Raw genomic sequence first — 25335 nt, forward strand, 5'->3', positions numbered from 1 at the left:
TTGTTCGGAAATGTAGCTTGGTTGAGTTTACAACTAAATAACGTTGAGTCGATTACCAGGTCACTAAATCAAATTAAATAAAGGGATTTTGGACACACTTTTAAATGCCATCACATTTGCTATGAACATAAATCTTCATTATGGCTTGTCCGAGTTCGAAACTTAGCCACAACGGTTCTAAAACAATGTCACTGGGTCTTATTAAATCAAAAGCGTATGAGCAATTATTTATTGCCCAATTTATTGCCAAATCATAAAACCTATTTCTCTTTTATGTCTCGTAAACTAAACTCTAAACTAAATCTTCGAAGCTTATACCTAGACAAGTACCTTAATATAACTAAAACGAGTGTGAACACTCTGAGAGACATTTGTGAGCGTAATCGTTATAAAACGAGTTCTAATTATTTCTGCGATAAGTAAGATATTGTTCCTGCCCATTGAAAAACATGGCCACCATGAGGTAAGGTAGAATTCTGTATGTGGCTAGAGGAAAACCATTTACTTATGAAGGGCCCTAACTCATAAAGGCAGTTTGTAATCAATTATTAGATTTACAATTTTACGGTGAATGACTTGCATGGATACTGAACATTATTAATGTGCATCTAATTATGATAATAATCGCCATCAATCTTGAATGTATAATAGGTGTTAAACTTACAAAAATAGCGGAATAGTGGGGATCGAACCGGTGACCTCCCGATTCCATATCCACTACACCACGGCGACCTGTAGCGATGCCCAAAAGAGGTTTCTTAACAAACTTAAAAGCTATGATCCTTGAACCACCAATATGTTCTTCTTCAATAGATTATTGTTGTGTTGTTTAATATCTTCACTACGTTTAAGTAAAGGTTCACACACAAACAGTTTTCAGTAATAGCTAAATATGAAAAAGGTATTGATTTACCAGTTAACTTACTGTAATAATTGGTAAATATTAATAAATACACTTTTTGTTTTATTGTGTATTAATGACTGTTATGTTACAGTAAACTGTCTCACCTTTTATATTTTATGTAAATTAACTCATTTTCCAAAATACAATTATTGATTGCCGCTTATGGAAGTGTGTAGATGTTTAAATTATGTACAAAGATATGCCATATATTTGATAATTGTTTTTTCATGTCAACCTTTTACAAAGGTCTATAAAGAATCATCATATCATATGGGAAACATGCGACAGCATGATGATATTCAACTACTTTTGAATTTTCGGTAGTTTAATATTATAGAATAAGCGGTAAAGAACATGTTCTCATATATTGGTGAGTACTGAAAATTATGTTTCAACGCTCAACTGAAAACAGAGAATTAATATAAAGATAATCTTATATTTAATAAAAAAAGGTCACCGAGACTTTAACTTGTTACAGTCCAAATAATTGCGCCTTAACAATACGGCCATTTGGACTTACCCAATAAAGAAAACGTTTACGTGTTGACATATGAAGAAGTTTAGTTTTTTTTATCAAAATAAAGCTGAACAAAATGTTTTTGCGTGATAACAAATGATTTAATATGTTTTGTTCATAAATAATAATTTTGCTGATTCATAAATGAAAACACCATGTACAAATTACCTGCTTTTTGGTGTAATAGTATACACTCACCAAACTTTATATTGTACGTAGTGGAAAAAAATATTTTGCACCAGCCACCTATTATTGTTTTGTCTCATATATTAATACATATTTCAGATACAAAAAAAATCAGTTATTTTTTATATTTACTCATTCAACTGGCCGTACCAAGTTATTAGACTAGTATGATGTTTTTCAACAGAACAGCTTAGAAACACATTAAAACAGCACAACTCACAAATGAATGCTACGTACAATTAATTGAAATGTTACATGCACAAGCGATCGGTTCAATATGTTTGCTTTGTTAATCATAACATTTTTACATTTCGTTAAAACATAAAAATGTTTATTTTCTATTATTTTAACATGTCTCTTTACTATTGGTCTTTCAGCAATTGACACGTAATGGTAAGATAAAAATCGACTGTCTTACAAGTAAGTGCGTATAGTTATTTAGTGTTCGCTGCGTCAGTGACAGAGTGTAAATTTTGTAATAATAACGTTGAAAGCTGTATTGTTTTGCATCCAGTGTCATTTCTTACGAAGCTCTTCACGACAATGCAATATAATGATTTTATATTGAACATAATACATCAAGTGATGTGTTACGACTAGTGTAAATAATCATTTGCCGCATACTGCTTAGGTTCTTTTTTTCACAAATAATGTTTCGTCCAATGTGATATATAGAAACTAGTTATTCACAAATTCCAGTTACCCTTTTGTCGTTTTCTATACAGTTTTTGATCGTGCTTAATATTTCAATAGCATTACATTATTTGTTTCTGAAAATGGACTTTAAAATACATACACTTCATTAAAAATTACACAAAATATACTGTATACCATCAAATGATATTTGTTGTAAATGTCTTAAAATATTTGTATCAGTTATTTGGTGATTGATAAGTTTTATCTGCATTTAAGGTAATTCAACTAATTGTAAATGCATTAAGTCTTGTTTTTTTTTTCATTTGTAATGTGACCAGAAGGTGACGCGCTTATCTACACAAGTGTCGACATGTCACAGACATACCGACACACACTAAACACACATTCTTTCATCGAGAGTATTCGTTCGTTCCTCTATCACAGATTTGTATTTCGAAACTTGCTTAAACTGAATAATAACCGTACCAAGTTTAGATAAGATCGCTATTTCTTTCGTGTTTTTCTTTTTTGTCTTAAAGCCACACACCTTGCCTCTCACCTTGAAATGAAATACATGTTAATCAAAACATATAGATGCAATTTGAAAGAGTGCAAAATTGTCATTACATCTTCAGCCTAGTTAGCAAGTAATTTACTATTTTTCAAACGGTACCGCTTTTAAAACCGAAAGTAGGATTTCTAGACGTATACGTCCATTCATTTCGACAAACGCGATTATTTTAAAGTTGTAAAGCTCAGAAAAGACGGATTGCTACCTTGTAACCACCAGATATATTCTAATTGACATAGATAAAATAAAATCTATATCCTAGTTAGCAAGTAATTTATTATTTTTCAAACGGTACCGCTTTAAAAACCGAAAGTAGGATTTCTAGACGTATTCGTCCATTTCGACAAACGCGATTATTTTAAGTTTTACAGCGCAAAAAAGACGGATTTATACCTTGTAACCACCAGATATATTCTAATTGGTATAGATAAAATATGTTTCTTATTCATACTTAAATTTACTTTGCCAAATAAGGTGTGTGACTTTAAAATAAAAAAAAATCTGATCTAAGTTGGGAAATGTAGTAAAGAAATAAAATTGTTTGTCAAATCCAAGAAACATCGCCGAAACTTTTTTCAAATTAAAATCAGAGTTAATTTTGGCTATATATCTTATATTACCTTTTCAATGCTACTTATGTAAGTAAGATATATTGAAAGACATACGTTTTATGCAAAAGTAGAACTGTTCAACAAACAGTTCTGCCAATGCTTGAAACCTTTCCAACTTTTGCCATGAATATCTCCGGAACAAATTAAATGAAAATCACACAATTTTCATGTTTGAATCGGGTTACAGTGAAACACATAAACTCATTTGGTATAATTAGAGTTATACCAAGTTATTAAATGCATCGTAGTTATAAGCGAGGTTAGTACATTCCACGCGAGTATATATGTTTAACGCTACGCCAAGCTTTTTAAAATAATACCCTCATAGCACCCATCATTGTGGCTACGCCACTGCAATTTACATATGGGTCTTTGTAACGTTGTGTTTATTTTCCTTGCTCGTGAGCGGATTTATTTATCTGAACAGAAGGACGCGTGAATTTGTAAAATGTTAACCTTAATGGGATATTATGCACACATGGGAGGTAAGGTAGTTTACTATTGAACAAATATTATATAACATGTAAGGGAATAAAATATATCAATAAACACCGTCTCGGGTTGCAAGTGATTTAAGTCGAAACCTGAAAATATGTCGGGTGGTTGATGTTTATAATATATAAACAGAATTGAAAACATACAAACAAATAACATACCTTTACTTTCATAAACACCTACAATTTTCACAAATGCAAACATTCATTCCAAAAATTTTTTTTTATTTATAATGCAGAAAAAAGTGCAAATACAAATAATTGCAAACTCACCTGGTTGTAAGGATGCAATGTAAATAGTAAAAAAATAGTCGAGATCATACATAAGATCTGTTCAACTGTATAATTATAAATAACGTTACAATCAAATGGAAGTAACAATGTCGAATCTGAAATTCACTATTGATACGAGTTGTCCCCAATGTTCCATAAGCATAATTGCTAAATATAATGATTAGACACAAACACATGTTTTAAAATAAACTTTACTTATACTAACATCGTGGATAAAATCAGGTGACACAATACCCATATGGTTATAATATAATATACATGAACGTTTTCCATATAAAAATATAATATATTGAAACAGAGGAGTGCAAAATATTAGGGTGCCTGTTTAAAATTTACTGCGTAATCGATAAAAAAACAAAACCTTTTCAATAAAGAATGATAAATTATTGTACAATATGTTAGATACATACAACATTGAAAATATATCGATTTATTTGGTAAATTAAACACCTTTTCTCAAAGATATTGCAAAAATAAATTAAAATTTCGCTTTTAACAATTTGAACCAACTAAAAAATTGTGACCAAAATAAGGACAATTTAATTATTTCAGAACATAAATGGATACATTATTATGTTTCTGCTGTAAAGTGTTGATATATCTATAATGCTTATAAGTAAAACATTTTGAGCACATCGATGCAATATGTCTGACGTATATCAAACCATGAACATGTTATTTCTACTGGACCTCGGCAGATTTTACCGATCATTATTCTGTTTAACCATGTAAAAGGAAGTACTTTTTAGTTCTTCAAGTTTATTACTGTCATTTTCGCAATACAAAAAGATACAGCAAACGACTTTACATAAGTCATGCAAAGGTATTTTCCGAATGATAAATTGAGACATTCTAAATTTCAAACCTTTTGTTTTTTCTGAGAGATCAGAAAAGTTATGGCAAATAATTCGAAAAAAAAACTTATATATATATATATATATATATATAAATATATATATATTGCTTCTCAAAGCAGAAAACCGACCACTTAACAAACCTATGAAGTTCATCAAGAATTAGAAGGCACTGAATATCTCAAACAACAAAAGATATATACACAAGATGGCAGGTCTACCTACAAAAAAGAAGACAAACGACTTCGAGATGTAAGATGCTTATTTTAATTAAAAATAATTAACAATGATTATTAATATTATAATTGAGAACTCATGAATAAGATCCAGACTCTCAGCATTTTGCTGTTTCATTTGGCTCCCTTAACTGCTCATCTGAACTTTGTTATGTGTGAAATGTTATGCTTGTTGAAAAAAATGTCGATTTATATATTTTCCCTGGGATTTATTTGTGATGTACATATTCAAATTCTGCATTCTGATGGTCATCGCGTGTTTGATTTATACCGTAACCACTAATATTGCTGATATAACCAAGTCATATCAGCGTCTACACATTATCAATATCTTTCCTACTATGGATCAATCATTTACAATTGCATCGGCTTCTTGAGGCCTGCATTGCGTTTATGTGTGATTGCAGCCCATCCAAGACAACTAGCAGGATGTTAAAAAATGCAAGACAGGTCGCAAGGACGGTTGATGATGAACATGCGCTGAAATACAGGAACGACGGTGTAAGTTATTACATTGAGATAAGGGACATTTGCCGTTTATTTAATGTATATCGCTTGATACACGAGTTATTGTAATAAAAAGACAAGTTACGTTCTAACCATTGAACACGATTGTATTTATAAGAGATAAAAGTTCAGTTATGTAATTTAATACGTCCTGTACCACTAATTCGTTAGTTACAGAAAATACAAAGTGGGTTATGTCCTTTTACTTATACACGGTTGATTTATGTTTCGTCGTAAAGATGACAACTATAGTATTTGTTCATGATGAACTTTCATGTAAAACTATTGTGCGATGAAACTATTCTTATGAGAAAAACACACGGTATCTATTTCATTTTAATGGTACTGAAGATGTAGCAAACATGTCGTTTGTTCTTTAATGTATGACATCTTCCTTTAAAAACAGCTACGCTCAGTGGTTGGCATACTGAACTTTTGTGTCAGCAGAATGGGCTTGCTTCCCACTCCACACATGATACTTTGATTAACGGTTACCATTTCGGACCTGTAGGTTTTCTTACGGGTCTTTTCACACAATACGAGGAAACATCAACTGTATTGAAACCATTTCACTATACAATATGGAGTTTGAAAACGACGTTTTAGTAAAAACAGGAAAATGGTTAAAGCGCCCAGTGGTTCAGAACACATGCAATGTCTTCGTATAATACAGCAATGTTTCATCATTAGCTAAACAAATAATCAAAAAGGCATTTTATGTTTTCGTCTTTGAACAACGTTCATTAGACTATCTCGGTTGTTTATTGCAGACGTTGAAAGGCAACCCAAGTAGGGCAACTGATCTGAGTTCAATCAGCAAAAAGGCTAAGAAGCATTCTGGACGACTTGAAGAGAGGTAACTAACTCAATATATTTCATAACACGCATACATACTGTGAAAAAAACTTATTATAGCCCAACTTCCGAAAGGAGGCACTATTGAAATCGTTTGTCCCTTGTCCATATGTCTGTAGGTCGTTCTGAATGTCTTTGCGGTTATAAAAGACTTTCTCAATGTTTAAACACTTATTAAAAACACACCAATTTGTCCATAAAACTATAAAAAGGGGTTTCCCCTATCCAAAAGCCTTTAGCCTTCTTCCCAAATGGTGGAAAGCATGCTACAACATTATCAGATGGTGTGTCGTACGCAAAACCATGTTAAAAATGAAAATATATGGTAACACTTGGATGTAAAGACCAAGTATCAAATTTGCATTGTCGAGTCTGTAATGTCCTCATTCATTGAATGATTATAAAATACGTTTTTAAAAATCGGATAACCTATACGCGCAATAAAATGTGGCTACCGTTACAGTCACGGTCATACGTTTAGAATGAATGTCCTAATGTAACAATTTATTGTCCAAATTCGACTTGCCGGAAATATTACTTCCAAAGGCATGTACAGATTTCGAAAAGCAATCTTTAACACTTATTTATGTTAGAAAGTGTGTTACGCGCAATGACCCTTTGTCTATCTTCAAGTTTATTTTAGGTCATAGTCAATATACAGAACAAAGTGTAAAAAAGATCTTCTGCGGTAAATCTTGACCGTTCCTTTCTGATATAGTTTCTGGAGTTGTATTGTATACCAAAGGTAATGTTACAAAAATAAGATAAGTGCTGCTTAAATGATGAAGCAGATATCACCCATCACATCATTCACGCTTCATATTTCAGTCTCCAGATGTTGAAAGCTGTATAAACAACTTTGTGTCATGTCAGTGCATGACATTTATAATTCAACACAAATTTGTTAGTTTATTTTTTGTTAATAAAACGCTAAATGGACAGTTATATATATTAAATAGATGGGTCATATCCTTGTGCATCTTCAAATCTTCAAACCATATCCTCTAATCGTTTAAAAAATTATCCGATATTTACATATTTTCAATACAGAAACACCGATCATATATGTGTGGTATTTGAGTCACATGTAATGTTCTGGCTTTATTACTTTGATTTTTGGTTTGTATATGTACATTTGATTCAGATCATTTACGATTTTAAGGAATTTCTTGATAACCGGCACTCTAGCTTTGGTCTAACATGTAGGGTACATGAAATATCAAAGCTAGATCGGAATATATACCGCCCCATTGTACAAAAATAGTTAAATTACTAGTATGCAGAAATTAATGAATGAAATTCTAACGAGTAACGTGAGGTAAAATTACTTTATCTCATCATTTTTGCCTGTGGTCCATTTGCCGATAAGCTTCATTCAAGTGACTCAGGTCTGGACAGTTCTCTCCAGCATTCCCAACGTGTGACCCTTCTGCTTCGCAACTGCAACCATGTCTCTGTGACAAGTGTTTTGAGGCCGCACTCTCTTCCCTTCCCTTGTTGTGTCAGGTGAAAGGTTACATTGTCTTGTTGGATGCAGGCTTATAAAGCGTATGGTATATCGATCGCCTACATTTCTGTAGGGTGTATTCAACAACGGGTTGCTGAATTGTTCTTCTTTATAAGTCTTCGTTGGTGATCTTGTCTTGCCAGTGGATCTAAATGATCTTCCAAAACAGGAAAAGTGAGAGTAAGAAGCCTTGCTGCACTCAGGTTCGTACTTCACATGCGTCGGTTAATTGTATGGCGTAAACAATTCTGCAGATCATTCCTTTATAAGACTACCTGGTGATGTTGGTGATTTTTTCTTGCACCACGTAGTGTCTCAGCAATCTCCTGAGGGAAAGCCGTTAAACATTGTTGAACGCCTCCTAGTATACGAAGTTGAAATAAAGGGCTGAGTTCCAGTCCAGCGATCGTTCCAGAATTAGGCGTAGGATTGTGATCTAACTTGTGCATATTCTTATCTTTCGGAAGCTGCCTTCTTGGACACGGAGAGGTGCGGATCTAAAGCGTTTTTCCTTTTGTCAAGCAGACTGCGATTTACCACCTTTCCTGGGAATGAAAACAAGGTTATCAATTGGAAGTTGGAGAAGGAACTTAAGACGCTTTTATTGGGGAGCTTTATGAGGTACCCCTCTTTCCAATCTGTTGGTGTTTATTCTTATTCTTATATTTTGCTGAAGAACCGGTTTAGTAGCTCCACACTGGTACCGACGTCATCATTCAGCGCTTCTGCTGTCAGGCCATGAGGTATTGCCGTTATTTAATGTCTTGATGGCGCTGCCAGTCTGTTCCTTCGTGGGTGCGCAGCACTTTATTAACATTACTTTTAGGTGGCAGTATCTCAATTCGGCTTGAAGGAGCCAGTCTGTTGAGAAGCTCCTGTATTTGCTGGATCTTTCTCCTCTTGTGTCCTTTGCCATGTGCTATCCCTTCTCCGTGTTTGTTCCTTACTGGCCTCTCTCGCTTGGCATACGTTCCTGCTACTCTATTGGTAATGAAGTACAGGTCTCTTCTGTTTATGTTGCCGGCTTCTCTATGTTGTTCGGCTTGTCTGCTATGTTCCAATTTTTATTCTGTGTACTCTTATTGTGCTGTTTGTCTTTTGTACTGTATTTGTTGACACGTGCTTTCGTTTTCTTCTTTATTCACCTTTCGCCGCTGATATCCACTCCTTGTGGGTTTTTGTTTGACTTAGGCCCAGTACTTCTTGGCATGTTCAGGTAATTGCTTCTTTCACTGTCTACCACTTGTTCACTTTGGTATCTTCTTCAATTAACTCCCTTAGAAAGTCAAACTTGTTTTAGAGAGTGACCTCCAACTATTCTTGATTCCACGTGTCTTTAAGTATAATAGTGTTGTAACGCTGGCGTTGGCCGGACCCCACTGTCCACCTCTTCTTCAGCATACTTTTCAATTGGGCGACAATAAAAAAATGGTCCACAGCAACGTATTTTCATCGCTTGACGCTACATACTGAAGAGAGCGACGGAACGTCCTCACGATGCACATATGATTGATATGTTTCTCCGTGGAAAGGTCTTGTGCCAACAAAGTTTTCTCAAGTATTATTCTGTAATGTAAAACACTTCCGCCTATGATCAGGTTACGTGCGACGCACGGATCAGCGATTTTTTTACCGTTTTCCTTCTTGTTTAGACCTTGCTGCTCTCCTCATATATCTCGGTTGCCACTGTCGATATTGGCGGTAGAAATGCTGTCCATTTGTTCTCTTTTTTTGTGTTTTTCGGGGAGTAACAAATTATTATGACCATGTGGATCATCTTAATCTTTTTATGGACAGACGCTGTTATGATCTGTTGTGATTGCGCTACCCACCAAATGAGCGCTCTCTGCGCTGAATTGGGAAGCATCATGACTACTTATTGGGTGTGAGCTGCATCCTCCTGATCATTCCGCGAGAACAGCAGTAACTCTGAACAGAACCAGCTTTGCGAATCATATAATGGTGATGTTCAGCTTCCTCGTCTCGCAGGTCACTTTCGCTGTCTACCCGGTCTCGTACATGGTTAAGACAAACCATGTACCGATGATGTTGATGGACCGGCCGGAGACGTCTGCGTACAGTTTATTCTGGCTTGCACCGCCTGATGTAATACGCCCTTCAACTAAAGGTACATCTCTCAGGTCTGGGAAATTTGATTGTATGCTGTTTTGCGATTCTGTAGCTAGCGGTTGTTTCACAGGGTAGGGTTGCTGTCCTTACGTCCAACCTGTTTTTTGTTCATTTGGTGAACCCTAGAGGGTTTGAAGTTAAATGTTATTATATAAAAAGGATATAATTCATTACTTATAGCTATATACATATGTGCGACATGTCTTTTATATTTTTATTGTTTCGATGTCTGACCAATTTTGTTTATAATAAGTAGAATTTTGAATTACGATATGTTCTTAAAATACTTTTGACGCTCATAAACTAGAACTGAGCATCAATAACGTACTTAAGTCAAGTGTATACTGATGCAGCTGTGAGTTTTTCTTAAATTTTGAGTTTATTTTAAACATTGTGTTTTATTTCATGGTCAAAACGTATTTTTCACTTTCTTTTTCACTAGAACTCAAATCTTAGTTTGAGAAATAATACTTGAGTCAATCTTATAGTTGGTTCAACTCCGTCAGTTAAGCTCAAACACGGCCGACTTTGTTAAAGGCATTCAGTTTTTAACCGAGGCGTCTTCAGCTTGAACGCTTCTGTACAGAAGGACTCTTCAACTTTTGGCTCAATTTCCGGCATTTTTGCCCAATCCCCTGTTAGTCTAAGTGGTGCGTTATGTACACCAATGGTTTCAATATAACATCCGCGTAGACTTTTCTTAACCAACCGCGTTCACGGTAAATTGTGATTAAGTAAGTTTTTATATATATTTTATAGTTATAGCAAAACATTTACTTGTACATGTGTAACGTAATGACCTTTTAATTAATCATACTTATATTGAACAGTCAACCCGCTGTCTTAAGTGGCATTTTTGTGCACACTCTTTATTTGATTGTCTTAACGCTACCTGTTAATTTGCGCATTTCACCATTTATATGACCTACTTCTGTCTTCTGGTGCTCAAAGGTATAGTAATATTGTTTCGAATATTTTGTGGAATTGGAAACCGTTGTGTTAAAAATAAAAGTAAATCTAAATGAGAAAGTATTCGAGTTGTTTAAGTTTTTATCCCATATAATTACGCTTAACATATCAGAACGCGATATAGTTGTCATCCCGGCACTGTGTATGGCTGTTTATAGGCACTTACCTTCAATTCGAAATTGTTAGAAAGTTATTTTAATAGAAATCATGATTTGTTAATTTTAGCCGTAAAACGAATCTCCCAGTAAATATTAATTTCATATGCCAACCTTACATATATTGAACGCGTGCTTAGTGGCAAATTCAGATCACATTAGCTACTGCCGACAAGCTAGAGGTATGCCTCTGAAACAACACAACAACAGCCATCAAAAGGTTGTGAACTATTTATACGAAGAGGTGCTGTTACAAGGTTTCCAGTTTCAGTGTTGAAAATCTACACTAGTGTTATTAATAAGTATGATAAGCATGGAGCTTCATCCCTTAAGCGACTATCAAATGCTATCCATTTTAATTCACTTGAAGAGTATGTATTTCTTTTGCAAAATGTACTTGTTTTTATTTCGCCACTACCTGAAAACATTCAATTTAGTTTCGTTCATTTGTCTTCAATCCAAACTGTGGATTAATTAAAATTAAAAATTGGATATCTTGTGAAATTTAAGCTCTGACACTGATAATTTAAATTGAAGCTACATTATACATTGTTAGACACAATGTTATAAATGGCAATACATATAACACTTATTTTTATACACTTATTTATGATGCGTTATCATGGTCATCGTTTTGAACGTATTTAATATTGATAAGTGCTTACTAAATATATAAAATGCACGCCAAACAATTATTCATTAAAAAAATAAATAAAAATACTCATAATTTCTTAATTTATTGTCATTTGAAAATATGTTAAAAATGTCAAAACTCACAGGTACCTGTATATAATAAAAATGTCTTTGGTAAAGGATTGAATCGTCTTTTCGTTGCGTTCATGCTATTTCGAACTCATAGTTCAGCCAGCAATTATATGCGGCGCGATAATACATTTACTTTTCTACGAATATTTTGTCCGCAGCATATCCTACTAGCTGAACGAGGTATCAATTGTAAACTTAACAGTACGAAGATAGGCAGGTGTCATACAGAAAGGTGCACTGCACAAGTACTATAACTTGGTCTTTCATATTTTAAGAATTTTTTATATACATTTTTATAATCAAGATTCATGCGGATCATGTCTTGAACACTAACTTACGAATTAACCTTTGCAGTTTCCCGTCTTATCAAATATCGCATGACAAATTGGGGGTCGAGGGCATCTCCTTCCACACCGTACATCAAAAAAGTATATATAAAGTAGATCATAATGAATGATTAAGCATTTTGCATGGTAGACACGAGCTTATAACTGCATATTTAAATACTCATATACATACATGTATACCATTTTAATTATTAAATATACGTCTTAATATTGCAATTGACAATGAAAAATTCACAGTATTGCCTAGTAGCCAAGTGCTAACAGTAACATAATAAGAGTAATACAATAATTGCATAATAGCAACATACTACTTGATACATGTAGTGAAATTAACATTAGCAAAGTACTACATTCTTTGTTTGAAGTTATTATTGTAGAAGCAATATTGCAGAAGACATACATTTCTTTTAAAATAATATACTGCATTGTAAAATATAATTTAGCTGCGATAACAGTGTTTTTTTTAATTCATTTTACAATTATATATAATTTTTTAGTGAGAAGGAATGTAAACTTAGGAGAAACACTTGTGTTTTTATGTCCTAACATAAACGATGGCGCTTTTACAAAGTCGTTGAATACCTCAACACTTATATATATTATGACAGAAAGAGCATTCTACGGATGCTAGATAATTGGTTTTATTCAAAGTATAGAACCAATAATTATGTGTATAATTTTACACCGAAACCATTGTTGTGATGAATATTTGGTTATAGAAAACTGCATTCCAAAAATATGGTTCCAGTCGTTTGATTCAATAGTTTCTTAGGTGCTCGTCCATTTTGACATACATGTAGGTAAAGTGTCGTTTGTTTTAACAATATTATACATGGGCTGAGTACATTTTTGATATTTTAAAATGGAGATCACGTGCAGGGGAACGAACGGCTTAACAAAGTCAAAATTGTTTAAATCCGGAATCGTAGAGCGGGGTTTTTCTCAAACAAACCATATTTCTTCAAGTGCTAAGTTACTACATTAACAATTCCTTTATATTGCAGATGGTTTGGATAGAAATGTTATTTTTACACAGATCTTCATAGCCATACAATTCTAATCCTTCTTGTTTTTTTATCAAATCACTTATAAAATGTACACCATTTTCAAACAATGTTTTGAGGGAAACACTTTTATTACCAATCGTTATATCTGGATTATAAAATATTTGGGTTTTTATTATGAACTTTATTTTTAATTATTACGCTTTGCCGAAATCGACAAATGATTTTAAAGTGCCCTTCCAAAACGAATTGTATGTTTTATGTATTAGGTTTTCCGGATAGTGAACACCACAATTGTAAAGTTTGTAGGTATCTATTATCATTGTTTGCAATGTTTATCCATTTACTATTTCCCGTGATGAACCTTCGTATCCAGGAACATTTCAGAGCAATTATAAAAGACAAGGTGTAGATCATAGTAAGGCTCCCTTCAGAATATTCTTAAATAAGTATATTTTTGTTAAATTTTCGAACTCCTATTCCACACAAAGTTTACAAAAAGATCATGAAGTTCTTTCAACATTCTATGTGGTGGATTGGGAAGTGAAACAAACAAATAGGTAAATACTGGCAAAACAATGGTTTTAATTATTTGTATCCTACCAATTGGGGTTAATATTCTTCACGACCAGCTTTTAAGCAGTGCTTAACTCTAGACAATTCATACGTGTAATTAAGGTCGATCATCTTATCGAGATCAACATTAAAGGTTAAGCCAGCATTTCGAAAGTCTGCTGGTTCCATATTAACTTTCTATCTAGTTTTGATACTTTCACAACTTAATTTATGTTTTCCTATCCAAACCACTTTAGTTTTGTCGAAGTTTACCTTCAAACCAGAGTACAATGTGAAAAGCTACAATTCATTTGTGGATTCATTAAAGGATTCTGCAGAGCCATTCGGGATAATACATGTATCATCAGCAAATTGAAATAGCTTATATTCAGTATTATCGATTGGTATTCCTTTTATTTTCGGATCTGCCCTGACTGAAAGAGGCTATATTTCGGCAAATAAAATAAAAAATATAACAACTGAGGGGATCACCCTGACGACCGCCACGTTGTATTTGGAAAAACTCAGTTAACGACCCGCACTGCTTTACTGCTGAGATACCATCATTATATAGAACATAAAACCATTTGCCAATGTCAAGACCAAAATAAAATGAGGAGGGAGTTTGTTTTGTTTACAAACGTCCATGAAAAGGAATCGAAGACCTTATTAAAATTCATTAGCAGGAGAAGACTTGAACTATTATTGTCTTCAGTGTATTGCAAAATGTCATAGATTAGTTTAGTATTTTCACCTATGCACCTGCCTTTAATGAAACCAGTTTGGTAATTATCAATGAGCTTGTTACTATATGTTTTTATCTATTAGCAATACTTCCAGAACCAATTTTATAAACAGTGTTTAACAAGGTTATTAGACGCATTTTTTTTTAGATTGGGTTAATCACCCTTAGGTATAAAAGTAATTATTCCCTGACGTTGAGTTATAGACACAGTCCCGCTATCAAACTTCAAATAAATGTACCTAATTTGGGCCAAAATATTTTGTACAAATCAATACTAAAACGCAGGGCTTGTGTTGTTCGCCAAGACGTAAGAAGCTTCACTTAGTGTTATTGGCCCTTCTTATTGTTTTGACTCTTCGTTCAATAGTTTCGTCATGTCAACATCCTCTATAAAACAATTAAAATCAGCATCAATATTGGTATTTTGATAAATATTTTTTATAAAACAAAACTGTTTCATTCAGAATATCAACCTGCTTATCTAAAACAAGTCCGTCATCAGTTGTTAAGCAAGTGATAGTTTTTGCTGTATAATTACATTTTTCAAGGTTACCAAAACGTTTTGAAGGTTTTTTCTCCAAATGATATCCATTCGGCTCGCGATCTTATTATCGCTCCTTTTAAATTATATTCTTGAATTTTCGTTTTTTAATACATCAATAATTTGAACGTTGCTCTCTGTAAACATGTTCTCTTATAGTTAAATTTCTATTTCTATTTGTTTTTCGCGATAGTTACGTGATTTAGTTTTATACGAACAATACGACAGAGCTTTACCTCTTATTTCCATTAAAACTGTATCTAAAAAAGTTTGTCGTTTTTAAAAAACTGTATTTGTTGGTCTGGTATTGTATCCATGTTATCCTCATTGTATTCAGGTAATATACATTGTTCCTTTATTTCGTTTATTGTATCATTTATAGTGGTTATGTAATTGATGTCACTTAGAAGCCTGTTATTATGTTTCCACAAACCCATTCCGTGTTTAAATCATTGAATGTTAATGTCAAAATTTCACTGAATTATCAGATTAGTAACTGGGCAATAAATAAACGTCGTAAACAAAGGGTAACAAAAATGATGACACCAGCTAGATAAAATCAAGCCGGGCTAGTTGTATTGGATTTGTTCTTCTCAATGTATATCGTCTACAATAAGGATAAAATGATCAGTAAGAACACGATCATCCATATTTTTTACATACAATCTCTGGCATTTGTATTATTTATTGCTCTATAGGGACTGTCAGAGTTCGGTCAGTATATAGATGCCGGTGTGAGCCTTGTTTCACCAATATTCAAATAAAAAAATGATATAGTTGCCGAATTCGTCACCTTATGACGTTATGTATTGTATAATCAAGTTTTTTCGACAATAGTATTGCTACACCGCACGAATTAGAAGAGCCATAACTTAAGAAGCATTCTGATCACCATAAACCAAATAATCTTGCCCCAACATTTTAATAATTGTTGCCCAATATTAATTATTCCCTTTTTATATTAAAAAAATCAATGATAACTGTCCACCCATCACCTATTAATGTTGCATTTAGTGGGTGAATTCGAGTACGTGATTCAGCGTTTCTTCTTTTGTTCTCATTTTAGCAAATTTCGCTGCGACACATTAATTTAAAAATGAGTTACGAAGTTGACATTTTCAAACATACGATATATCGCAACTAATAAGTAACTTGAAATATGTACAAGTGACATTTACAAGAAAATGCTATTAGGGACGGTAAATCCACAATATCATGAATTGTTATTCTATTAATTGTATGAATGTTCTTCTGTATAAAATCACACAAACCCTTAGCTTTTTATTTAATAGAGCTTGTGTATTAATGTTTATCACAACAAAGTCAACGAATACATGAATTCATTTCAATCCTTAACACTCGGTGGATCAGAACTAATGAACTTCATTCAAAAACCTCAAAACGAAAAATCAGCGATCCAACACGAAACGTTTTTACACGTCGGAACTACAAAACAACAATAACTGGTTTTTCTGATTTGTCATTTTGGAGCGTTGGCAGATTTAAAAGTGATAAACTTGTGAACACGTGTTTGCGGGATCGAAGGGCACAAACCCGACAACACACCAGAACAACAAATATCTGTGTCGACAGAACAATTACAAAATGTGCCCTGCTTTTGTGGAAGCTGGTTCGAAGGTCGACAAAAACAGGTAAATAGTCTGATACTATATCTGAAAGAACCGTCTAAAAAAACTGAATTCCGTTATACCGGCTGATTATATATGACACATATTTTTTTATATAATATTACAAGGTCTTTTGAAGTTAACTTCTTGAGTAAGCTGCTAACAGGTTAAATCTACCTTAATTGTACTGTTTTACTTATGCTGTTTAAAATTAGAACAGGTACCCTAGGAAGCCCTATTTTTCCATTTATTAAAAATTCTCTTTTCCAAGGTCACCGATGGAAATTATTAAAATACAACCATAGGAAGAACGTACTTAGATTGTATTACATGCATTACAATCATCTTCTTTTACAAAGATAGTGTCTGCAACAAAATCAATCCGAAAGGGGCATATATCAAGGTGGAATTAAATAGACTTTGTAATTGTATGTTGATTTTTGTTTTGCTATTGATTGTTATCTTAAGTACGGAATAGACCTGTTACATTTTGTTTTGATTTTCGCATTTAAATAAAACTATATTTGCATTTTCTCTTCATATATGAATAAGATAATGTAATGTTTGAAGGTGACTGCAATTTAAATTGTTCATAGTTTGTGCTTCGTCCTTAGCGCCCCTAGTTTCGGTTCGATTATAAACATGGCCACCAGGAGGCGGAGGCAGTTTCCCTTGTAGGCTATAATAAACCATCGTTGCCACTATCGAAATCACATCTTTAGTCCAATATTTATGAAGTTGATCAGAACATTTGACTGTCCCTATTCACATTTATTCCAATTTTCTTTTCAATTAAATAAATGTGTCATAAATAATATGCATAGAAATGAAATGATCATGTTTCATTAAACAACTTGCAATTTTCTGAAGTCCATTTTCTCAGAATTTGTTATTCCCTTCGGTTCTCAGGTGAGCGCTTTAGAGCCCATGGCCCGATTCTCTCGTTCCTTTCGGTTACGTTTTGGTACATAGCCAGTGTTAAATTTAGAGTCTCATAAATACTCAAAATCAACGAATATGTTATACAATATTTCGAAAATAAAGTCAACGCATGAACAATAAATGTTCCTGATAGCAATAACCACAATTCAACGCTAGGTGTGGTCCAGTAACATAGATTTAACGAGATACAAAATGCTCGTTTCTGGGGCGATTGTTCTGAAGGCAATCGACCCAGAGGTAACATTATATACGTAAGCCAAAGAAAGAAGTCCGTTACTGCATCCAATGGCTTTGCATCTCCAGATTCTGCATTCGCATGCAAAATAGCAAAATAAATCGGGTGATTAATGCGCTACAATAAACACTGACGAAGTACATCGGTATTTGCCGTTGCAAAAAATGACCAATCAGAAGATGTCGAAGCTATCGAAAATTCGTCCGCCCGGCTAGCTCAGTCGGTACTGCAAGATACTGTTAAGCACAGGGTCGTTGGTTCGAGTACCATATAGGTGATACTTTTTTCCCTTTTATTGAATGGATTTACTTAATTCTTCGACATAACACCCCTTTGGAAAATACTTTTCTGTTTACTTTTTTTAGCTTGACCCCTGGTTGACATTGACCTTAATATCCGATTGCTCAAAAACTAACATTTGCCGTATCTTTCTTGATACTGAGTGGATTAACTTCGACAATAACGATCCACAAACCTTACTGTACTAATTAAAAATTACTGCAATGCTTGTCTTTATCAGATCTATGTCAAGTTTGGAACTGGGTAAGTGTATTATATCTTCGCAGTTTAGCTATCAATTGACAAATACGACAAACACTTGTTTTAAAAAGCATTTACATTTAACCCCAATAGGTAAATAATATAATGTTGTCAGCCTGTCACCATGGTCACCCTTCCTTACATCCATCTGTTTTCTTCAAAAAAGGTGATTGGTTGGCATCAAGATGTATAGTGTTTTAACAACCGAAAAATTTGAGCAAAATCGGCCCACCAGTACTTTGAGTACTTTGATTAGTTTTTGTGCGTAAATATATTCCATTTAATTTCCCGCCACGATATCCGAACATTTACGAGAAAACGAAAGAATGGCTTTGGGCATCGTCGGAAGAACGACGTATAAATCAGAACTATGCGTGCTTCCGAAGCTGCCCGAAGCCCATGGGTTAAGAGTAATTGCCCTTTGTTGTTTTTGTATTATCCGGGCTATATCTCAGATACTATACAATATTACTATATGAAATGTCATGGGTGTACAGCTATCTGTAAGGGGAATTACCATGCATAAGAACCACAACCCTACAGTTTGTTAAATAATAGTTGTTGCCCATTTGCTGTTTATATATGATGTGGCTTTTTAGGGCTTTATCTCAGATACGAACAAAAGATTAAAAACTTTATTGAGAAGTGCAATTTACAAGAACCATAACCGTACACCTTCTTAAATGAGAGTTATTAACCTTTGATGTTTTTGTATGATGTTACTTTTCAGGGCTTTATATTAGATATTATACAAGATTGCAACATAAAACTTCATGGGTGTAAATATCAATGAAGTGAATTATAATGCATACAAATAATAACCATACACTTTGTAATTTCACAGTTACTCTAGCAAAATCCACCTGCACCCATCAATAAACAAAATGTATTCGGCGGGGAATATCAAATCAACGGATTTTATTGTTTGTCATGTTTGTGTCGATACTAGTTTTTGCTGTTCGGGTAAATCTGGGACCAAGCTGGATTTACGAACTGTGTTTTTAATATTTAAATGTATTATATCGATTATATCGAGGGACTAAAGCACCCGTAATCCTTCCGTATCTTAAAATGACATAGTGTATTTGGCCACATACTTGTATTATATAATGTGTATAAAAATAGTTTGTTTGACATTCAAATTTGATTAAGTGTCGATGCTTGTAGTTTATGCTCGAATGATTCTGATTGGGTTTAACACAGTCAGATTTATTATCCGGCTTAACAACTGTGTACGTTATGTACTTGAATCATATCTTTCATTTAGAATTCAAATTTTGTGCCCATGCGGATAAATGTTCGTGAAATTGAGTGATTATCCAAGAATTAGAAGACGCTTTTATATTTTCAAAGCTCCGAACAGAGTCAAAGGCATTAAAAAAAATCCTTGGTTGGCTTAGTTGTGTATTAATATTTGGCGGATATGATGTGCTCATGATACACAAACTTATTTAATACTTACACATTCGTGTTGATGCTGTCATAGTATGATGTAAGCGTATACTAGTATTTGAATTTGTTTTAATAAAATTTTAATCAACCGATTCTAAAATAATTATATACATGTATACTTATAAAAAAATGTATGCTCCCGGATTTGGTTGGCTTTAGTAGCAACTGGATAAATCTGTTTTGTGGCCTTCGATAAATTTCATGTCCGCTGAGATTTTCAACAATACTGGTTCTATAAGAACACTGTTATCTTAAACTCGCTGCATATCTGATTGGGATCAGTCTAACATGGATATGTCAACTGCTCTTGTATCGTGTAGGATATTTAAATAATACTATACTGAGTGGGATGTTTTCCTTGTTTTGTTGAAACCAGTTTCATATAACAGATACTAGAACAAAAAAGGGTCTACTGTATTTCTGTTAAGTCCAGTTGATGTAGTTAACTTGGTGGACAGAATTTCCAATGTTCCAAAACATTTTAATCTTTAAAGAAAATCTTGATTTTGTGGAGGACATGTTTTAGGTAAAAATAACTAGTAATTATATTCTTTTCTCGAAATGTGCGCAGGGAAAGCATTGATTTCCACAAAAAACACCACTGTTATATTTTAATATTGGAGAATACAGGAAAGAACTTGCGCGAAAGCCGGTTAGAATGAGCTCAAAAGTAGCCGGAGAAAAACATTTAAAATAGTAAACTTTGATACGTTTTAAGTTCTTCACATGTCATACTTTTAAAATGCCTTAAATGCATTTTACTGAGGATGCTTTTTGAAAATATGAGGTTATGGGATTGCATACGTGCAAACTAGTGACTTTATATTTGTAGTGAAGTGCAATATAGAAACTTTTGTTTACTGAAATTACAGGTTTTATAAAATGGTATATACGGATTTGAATAATTAATAAAAAGGCATCAAAATCCAAGGGAAAGTTTTATATGATCTCATCTTGGAATGGTCTTGTTTGTTTGGTTTATAGAGTTTCGCGGGGAAAAGCGATTTAAACAAAGAGTGCTAGTGGCATTTGTAGAGGCCACATTTTGTGCCAACGAGATTTGGTCAAATAATTGTTACTAATGATATCTCGACCTGATATCTAGGTCAAAAGATCAAACGAAAACTAAATTTCTGAAAACTTTAGAGCCCCTTTTATTGCCCAATCTTCTTGCATTTTGGTCAGACTATTAGACAAAGTGATACGTCGGCGTAGTTTGAAAACTATTTCACACTAGCAAGTTTAAAAATCGATTGAACAATCTATAAACCAATTTTAATGAAATTTGACTAGAATATTTGTCTTTATAACATCTTTAATATTTCGAACTGGGTCACGTTGGATCATAAACTAGGTGACATTTAAGAAAAAGCTTGTGAACAGAAGACGAATCACAATTAATTGCGTGGAACAGAAGTTCCTAGAGAAATATGTTCTTATGATTTATCGAACAAGGGAGAAAAGGCATACTGAAAATAATGAGTAGGATTAGGCTTGACTGTTAAAGTCATGTGGCTTTAGTAAAATCATGTGTACATCTAGATGTTACATGTTTGACCTAACATTTTGCAACTTGGTCATTACTTGGTCATAACATAAAAAAGTGAATGTATATGGGCTGAGTTCGTCAATGACCGTGGTTTGTTAAAAAAACAATGCTGTTATTTGTTGTGGCGGTTTTAATTTTGTGTTTATGAACACTAAGTTTAAGTTCCTTTGGGTCTCAGGTGAGAACCTTTGGGCATTTGTCCCCTTTGTTTAAGATTGTCTTTACTTGTTTTTATTGGCTGAATTATTAATAGCATGTCCGTCACTTAAGCAAAATATATTCTACTGCTACCGTTAATAGTTTATTAAAAATATCTCTGTATTTTAGGGAAACAACAGCAACCTATAGCGGCACATAAATAACATGTTTAAGAATGTGTGGCTTTTATGAGTTCTTCTGACCAATTTGTGAATAAAAAGATACGTTATATCGAGCTAAAATGTCAATTATCGTGGTTTGTGCTATTTTTCATCACACGAGAGGCGGAGCCTCATCACACAAGCCAATCGACTGATACAAACTTTTGGAACAATTGACTAGCGTAGTATTCCGTATGTATCTGAATATTTCCATCTATAAATATTATGGCGTCCGTTCTCTTTCTTTGCTGAAAATTTGATATAAAAAACTTCTTCATGTGAGCTCTACTGTATATGGTATGCTAATGGAACATACATACAAGAAACTATCAATACCGAAGCTATGGTTTCCGTGACACCGCCGATTGAACCAACACATGAATTATTGAAATAAACAGAGTTAAGTTTTGTAAGAGTGTTCTTGTTTGTTTATACTGAATTTAAATATAAATCCTCAGCGTAATCCTTATAGTTTCCAGTAATATTTTTTTAAGGGGAATGGTTGACTTCATTTTCAAATGTGAGTACGAAAGCATGTTAATTATTGTTTAAACTTATTCTATATTTAAGAAAACAAGTGTTCATTTACAGGTTGAGTATTTCATTTTAAAATGGCTTTCACTTACTTGACAGGACTCATGTTTTCAAGCAAAGAAATATTATTTGATATAAATTGAAGTGGTTCATACAATTAGTCAAGGTAACTTTATATATTACATTTAACTCAGTTAAAAAACAATTTTTGAATAGCAAGTATTCGTCAAACAAACAAAAAGTCCATACATGAAAGATATATATATTTATTTATATATATATAAATATATATATATATATATATAAATATATATATATATAGATATATATATATATATATATATATATATATATATATATATATATATATATATATATATATATATATATATATATATATATATATATATATATATATTTATAAGGTTCATTATGTTTTAAATATTTAATGGGAACTGGGCCTACTTACAAAAATGACTAATTACTGTGATTTAATAATGCATATGCAGATGCGAACACGTATCATAATATTTGAATTGTGTCACAATAGAAACTTTAAAACGGCACCCATTTGCCACAATAACTTTCTTTGGAGTGTACGTAAAGAAATAAATTAATTAAAACTGGTTAATAACACCTTGGCACGAGTAATATTACACTGCATATTTGAATACTTCTTATGATAACTCCGATGTTCTGGTTGTTTAAAAGTTGTTTACTTAGAATGTAAAGTCGTTTGGAAAATAAATTTCTAGTGTAGAAATACATTAATCCTTAAACACACAAATTATTTATATCTTCAAATGGAAGGGTTGTTTTGAGGTCCCTGACTTACAGGGGACTTTATTTTAGAAAAGAACGACATATCAATTGTAGCATGCTAGTTATATACAGGTAACATTAGTTTTTTTTACATATAATCAAATTATATAACTGCAAAAATTATTTTTTCAAAACCTCATTATGTTTTTGTACGTGAATTATTGACATTAAAATAGTATGTCTTTGTTTCCTGATTTTAAATATGAAGTCACCGAAAATGAGTGTGCCTTATTTCTGTCAAATGAATTGTTTTGATGAGGTTGATTATCCATTATGTACATTGTACATTTCCGCCCAATTGTCATATCAATGTCAAAATTTGATATAAGTTTATTCAATAACGTTATTTCAGTCCTAAGTTTGAGTAACGTATGTCAAGACAGATAATAAATAGAGAACTCTATGTTAGTGTGATTGTGAACTTGAATTTATCCGACGAGTTGAATAAAGGTTTACACGGTGAGGATTGCCGAGCCGTGTAAGCCTTTCTGAGACGAGTCGTATAAATTCAAGTTCAAAATCACACTAAAATAGTTTTCTTTTTATCCTACAATATTTAATATGTTCCCGATGCAATAAAAAGTATTTAATTGCTAAAAACAATAGCAAAAGCAGATTGACAATTGTTTGTGCTCGTTCCCGTTAACGCCACTCGAAATAGTCCCCCAAACATTCACGCAAAAGCAGAGTAATAAGACTAAATATCGCTTTATGCATCAATTCAAATTAAATCAGCATTCCAAATGGTACACACTCAAGTAGGACACAGACGAGTGTGTTCAAGCTAAAATTCTAGTTTCACCGCTGCAAAATTTAAAAAATGCTTTCATTTTGAATTTACCCGTCAAGCATTATTCAGCATTTATCCCCGCTAATATTGTTAATTTTAGTCTATAACCTAGTCTTCTTTTTACACACTTTAATAATAAAATGTCAATATCTACTGGTTCTACTCACCAACATTTGTAACGACCATGTTTGTTTTCTTCAAGTTTTGTTTGCTTCCATGACGAGAAAATTCCATAAAAATTCTGCCCACACAATTAACCTGCATAAATTTCTTCATCGCTATCAATATTTTGTTTTAAAGCACTTGGTGTAAGCAGGCAATTCTGTGTGGATAGACATTCTGTGATCGACTGACAAAATGGCGACTTACTCATCAAAGAATTACCCTTTTAAGTCAACATCGATTTCCTTCGAAAAGTTAAAAAAAAATCCACTGACACTTTTTAATCCGTCAATAGTTCAACAAAACATCGCGTTATTTAAGAATTCGACATTAAAAGAAATCGAAAATTTAGTCTTAACGGCTTCATTCGAGTAAATATATTGCAACACTTTTATTCACATTGTTAATAATAATCTATCATAAACACACACAATCCAAATGTGCAGTCATTAGCGTCCTTTTCCTGAATAACGCAATCAAGTGATTTCTTCAGCTGATTTGTAAAATAAGGTCTAGCTGTGTAGTAAAATAAGGTATTTTCTAACATATAAGGAATTGAGTAAGCTTCTTAGCGTCGCGGTAAGAGTGTCTGGCTACCACGCGGGAGACACTAGTTCAATCCACCGTTAGTTTCATGATTTTTTTCTTTTTAGTTAAACGAATTTAAATAAACGCTGCATTTGGATTGATAAATTACAGCTTTTATTTATATACGGTATATTGATTTGAAAATTAAGCATTCATGTTTAAATCAAAATTTAAGAACAAATGAACGCGAGGTGAAACGCCAAAAAAGTAGTCCCCATGTACTTGCCGTTGGATAAAGGCAAGATATTGAATAAACCTTATCTTTATCCAATGGTTCATTATTTGACATAGACAATCATTTAGCTGTAGGATAAATACAAGTTACTCTGTGTACCGTAACACATACATAAA

At 33.1% G+C, this 25335-nt stretch overlaps 1 protein-coding gene across 1 annotated transcript in view; it reads left to right on the forward strand.

Annotated features, from left to right (window-relative positions):
- Positions 1-3832: 3832 nt before the first annotated feature.
- The window catches only part of LOC127855064 (ubiquitin carboxyl-terminal hydrolase 8-like), a 72715-nt gene continuing 51212 nt past the window's right edge, over positions 3833-25335 (forward strand). The window contains exons 1-4 of the mRNA XM_052390399.1: positions 3833-3910; positions 5190-5319; positions 5711-5804; positions 6581-6666. Coding sequence (XP_052246359.1) covers positions 5276-5319; positions 5711-5804; positions 6581-6666 — 224 coding nt within the window. The 5' untranslated portion in view covers positions 3833-3910; positions 5190-5275. The remainder of the gene's footprint in view (positions 3911-5189; positions 5320-5710; positions 5805-6580; positions 6667-25335) is intronic.

Source organism: Dreissena polymorpha, chromosome 13 (assembly GCF_020536995.1).
Source record: "Dreissena polymorpha isolate Duluth1 chromosome 13, UMN_Dpol_1.0, whole genome shotgun sequence".
Classification (NCBI taxonomy): Eukaryota; Metazoa; Mollusca; class Bivalvia; order Myida; family Dreissenidae; genus Dreissena; species Dreissena polymorpha.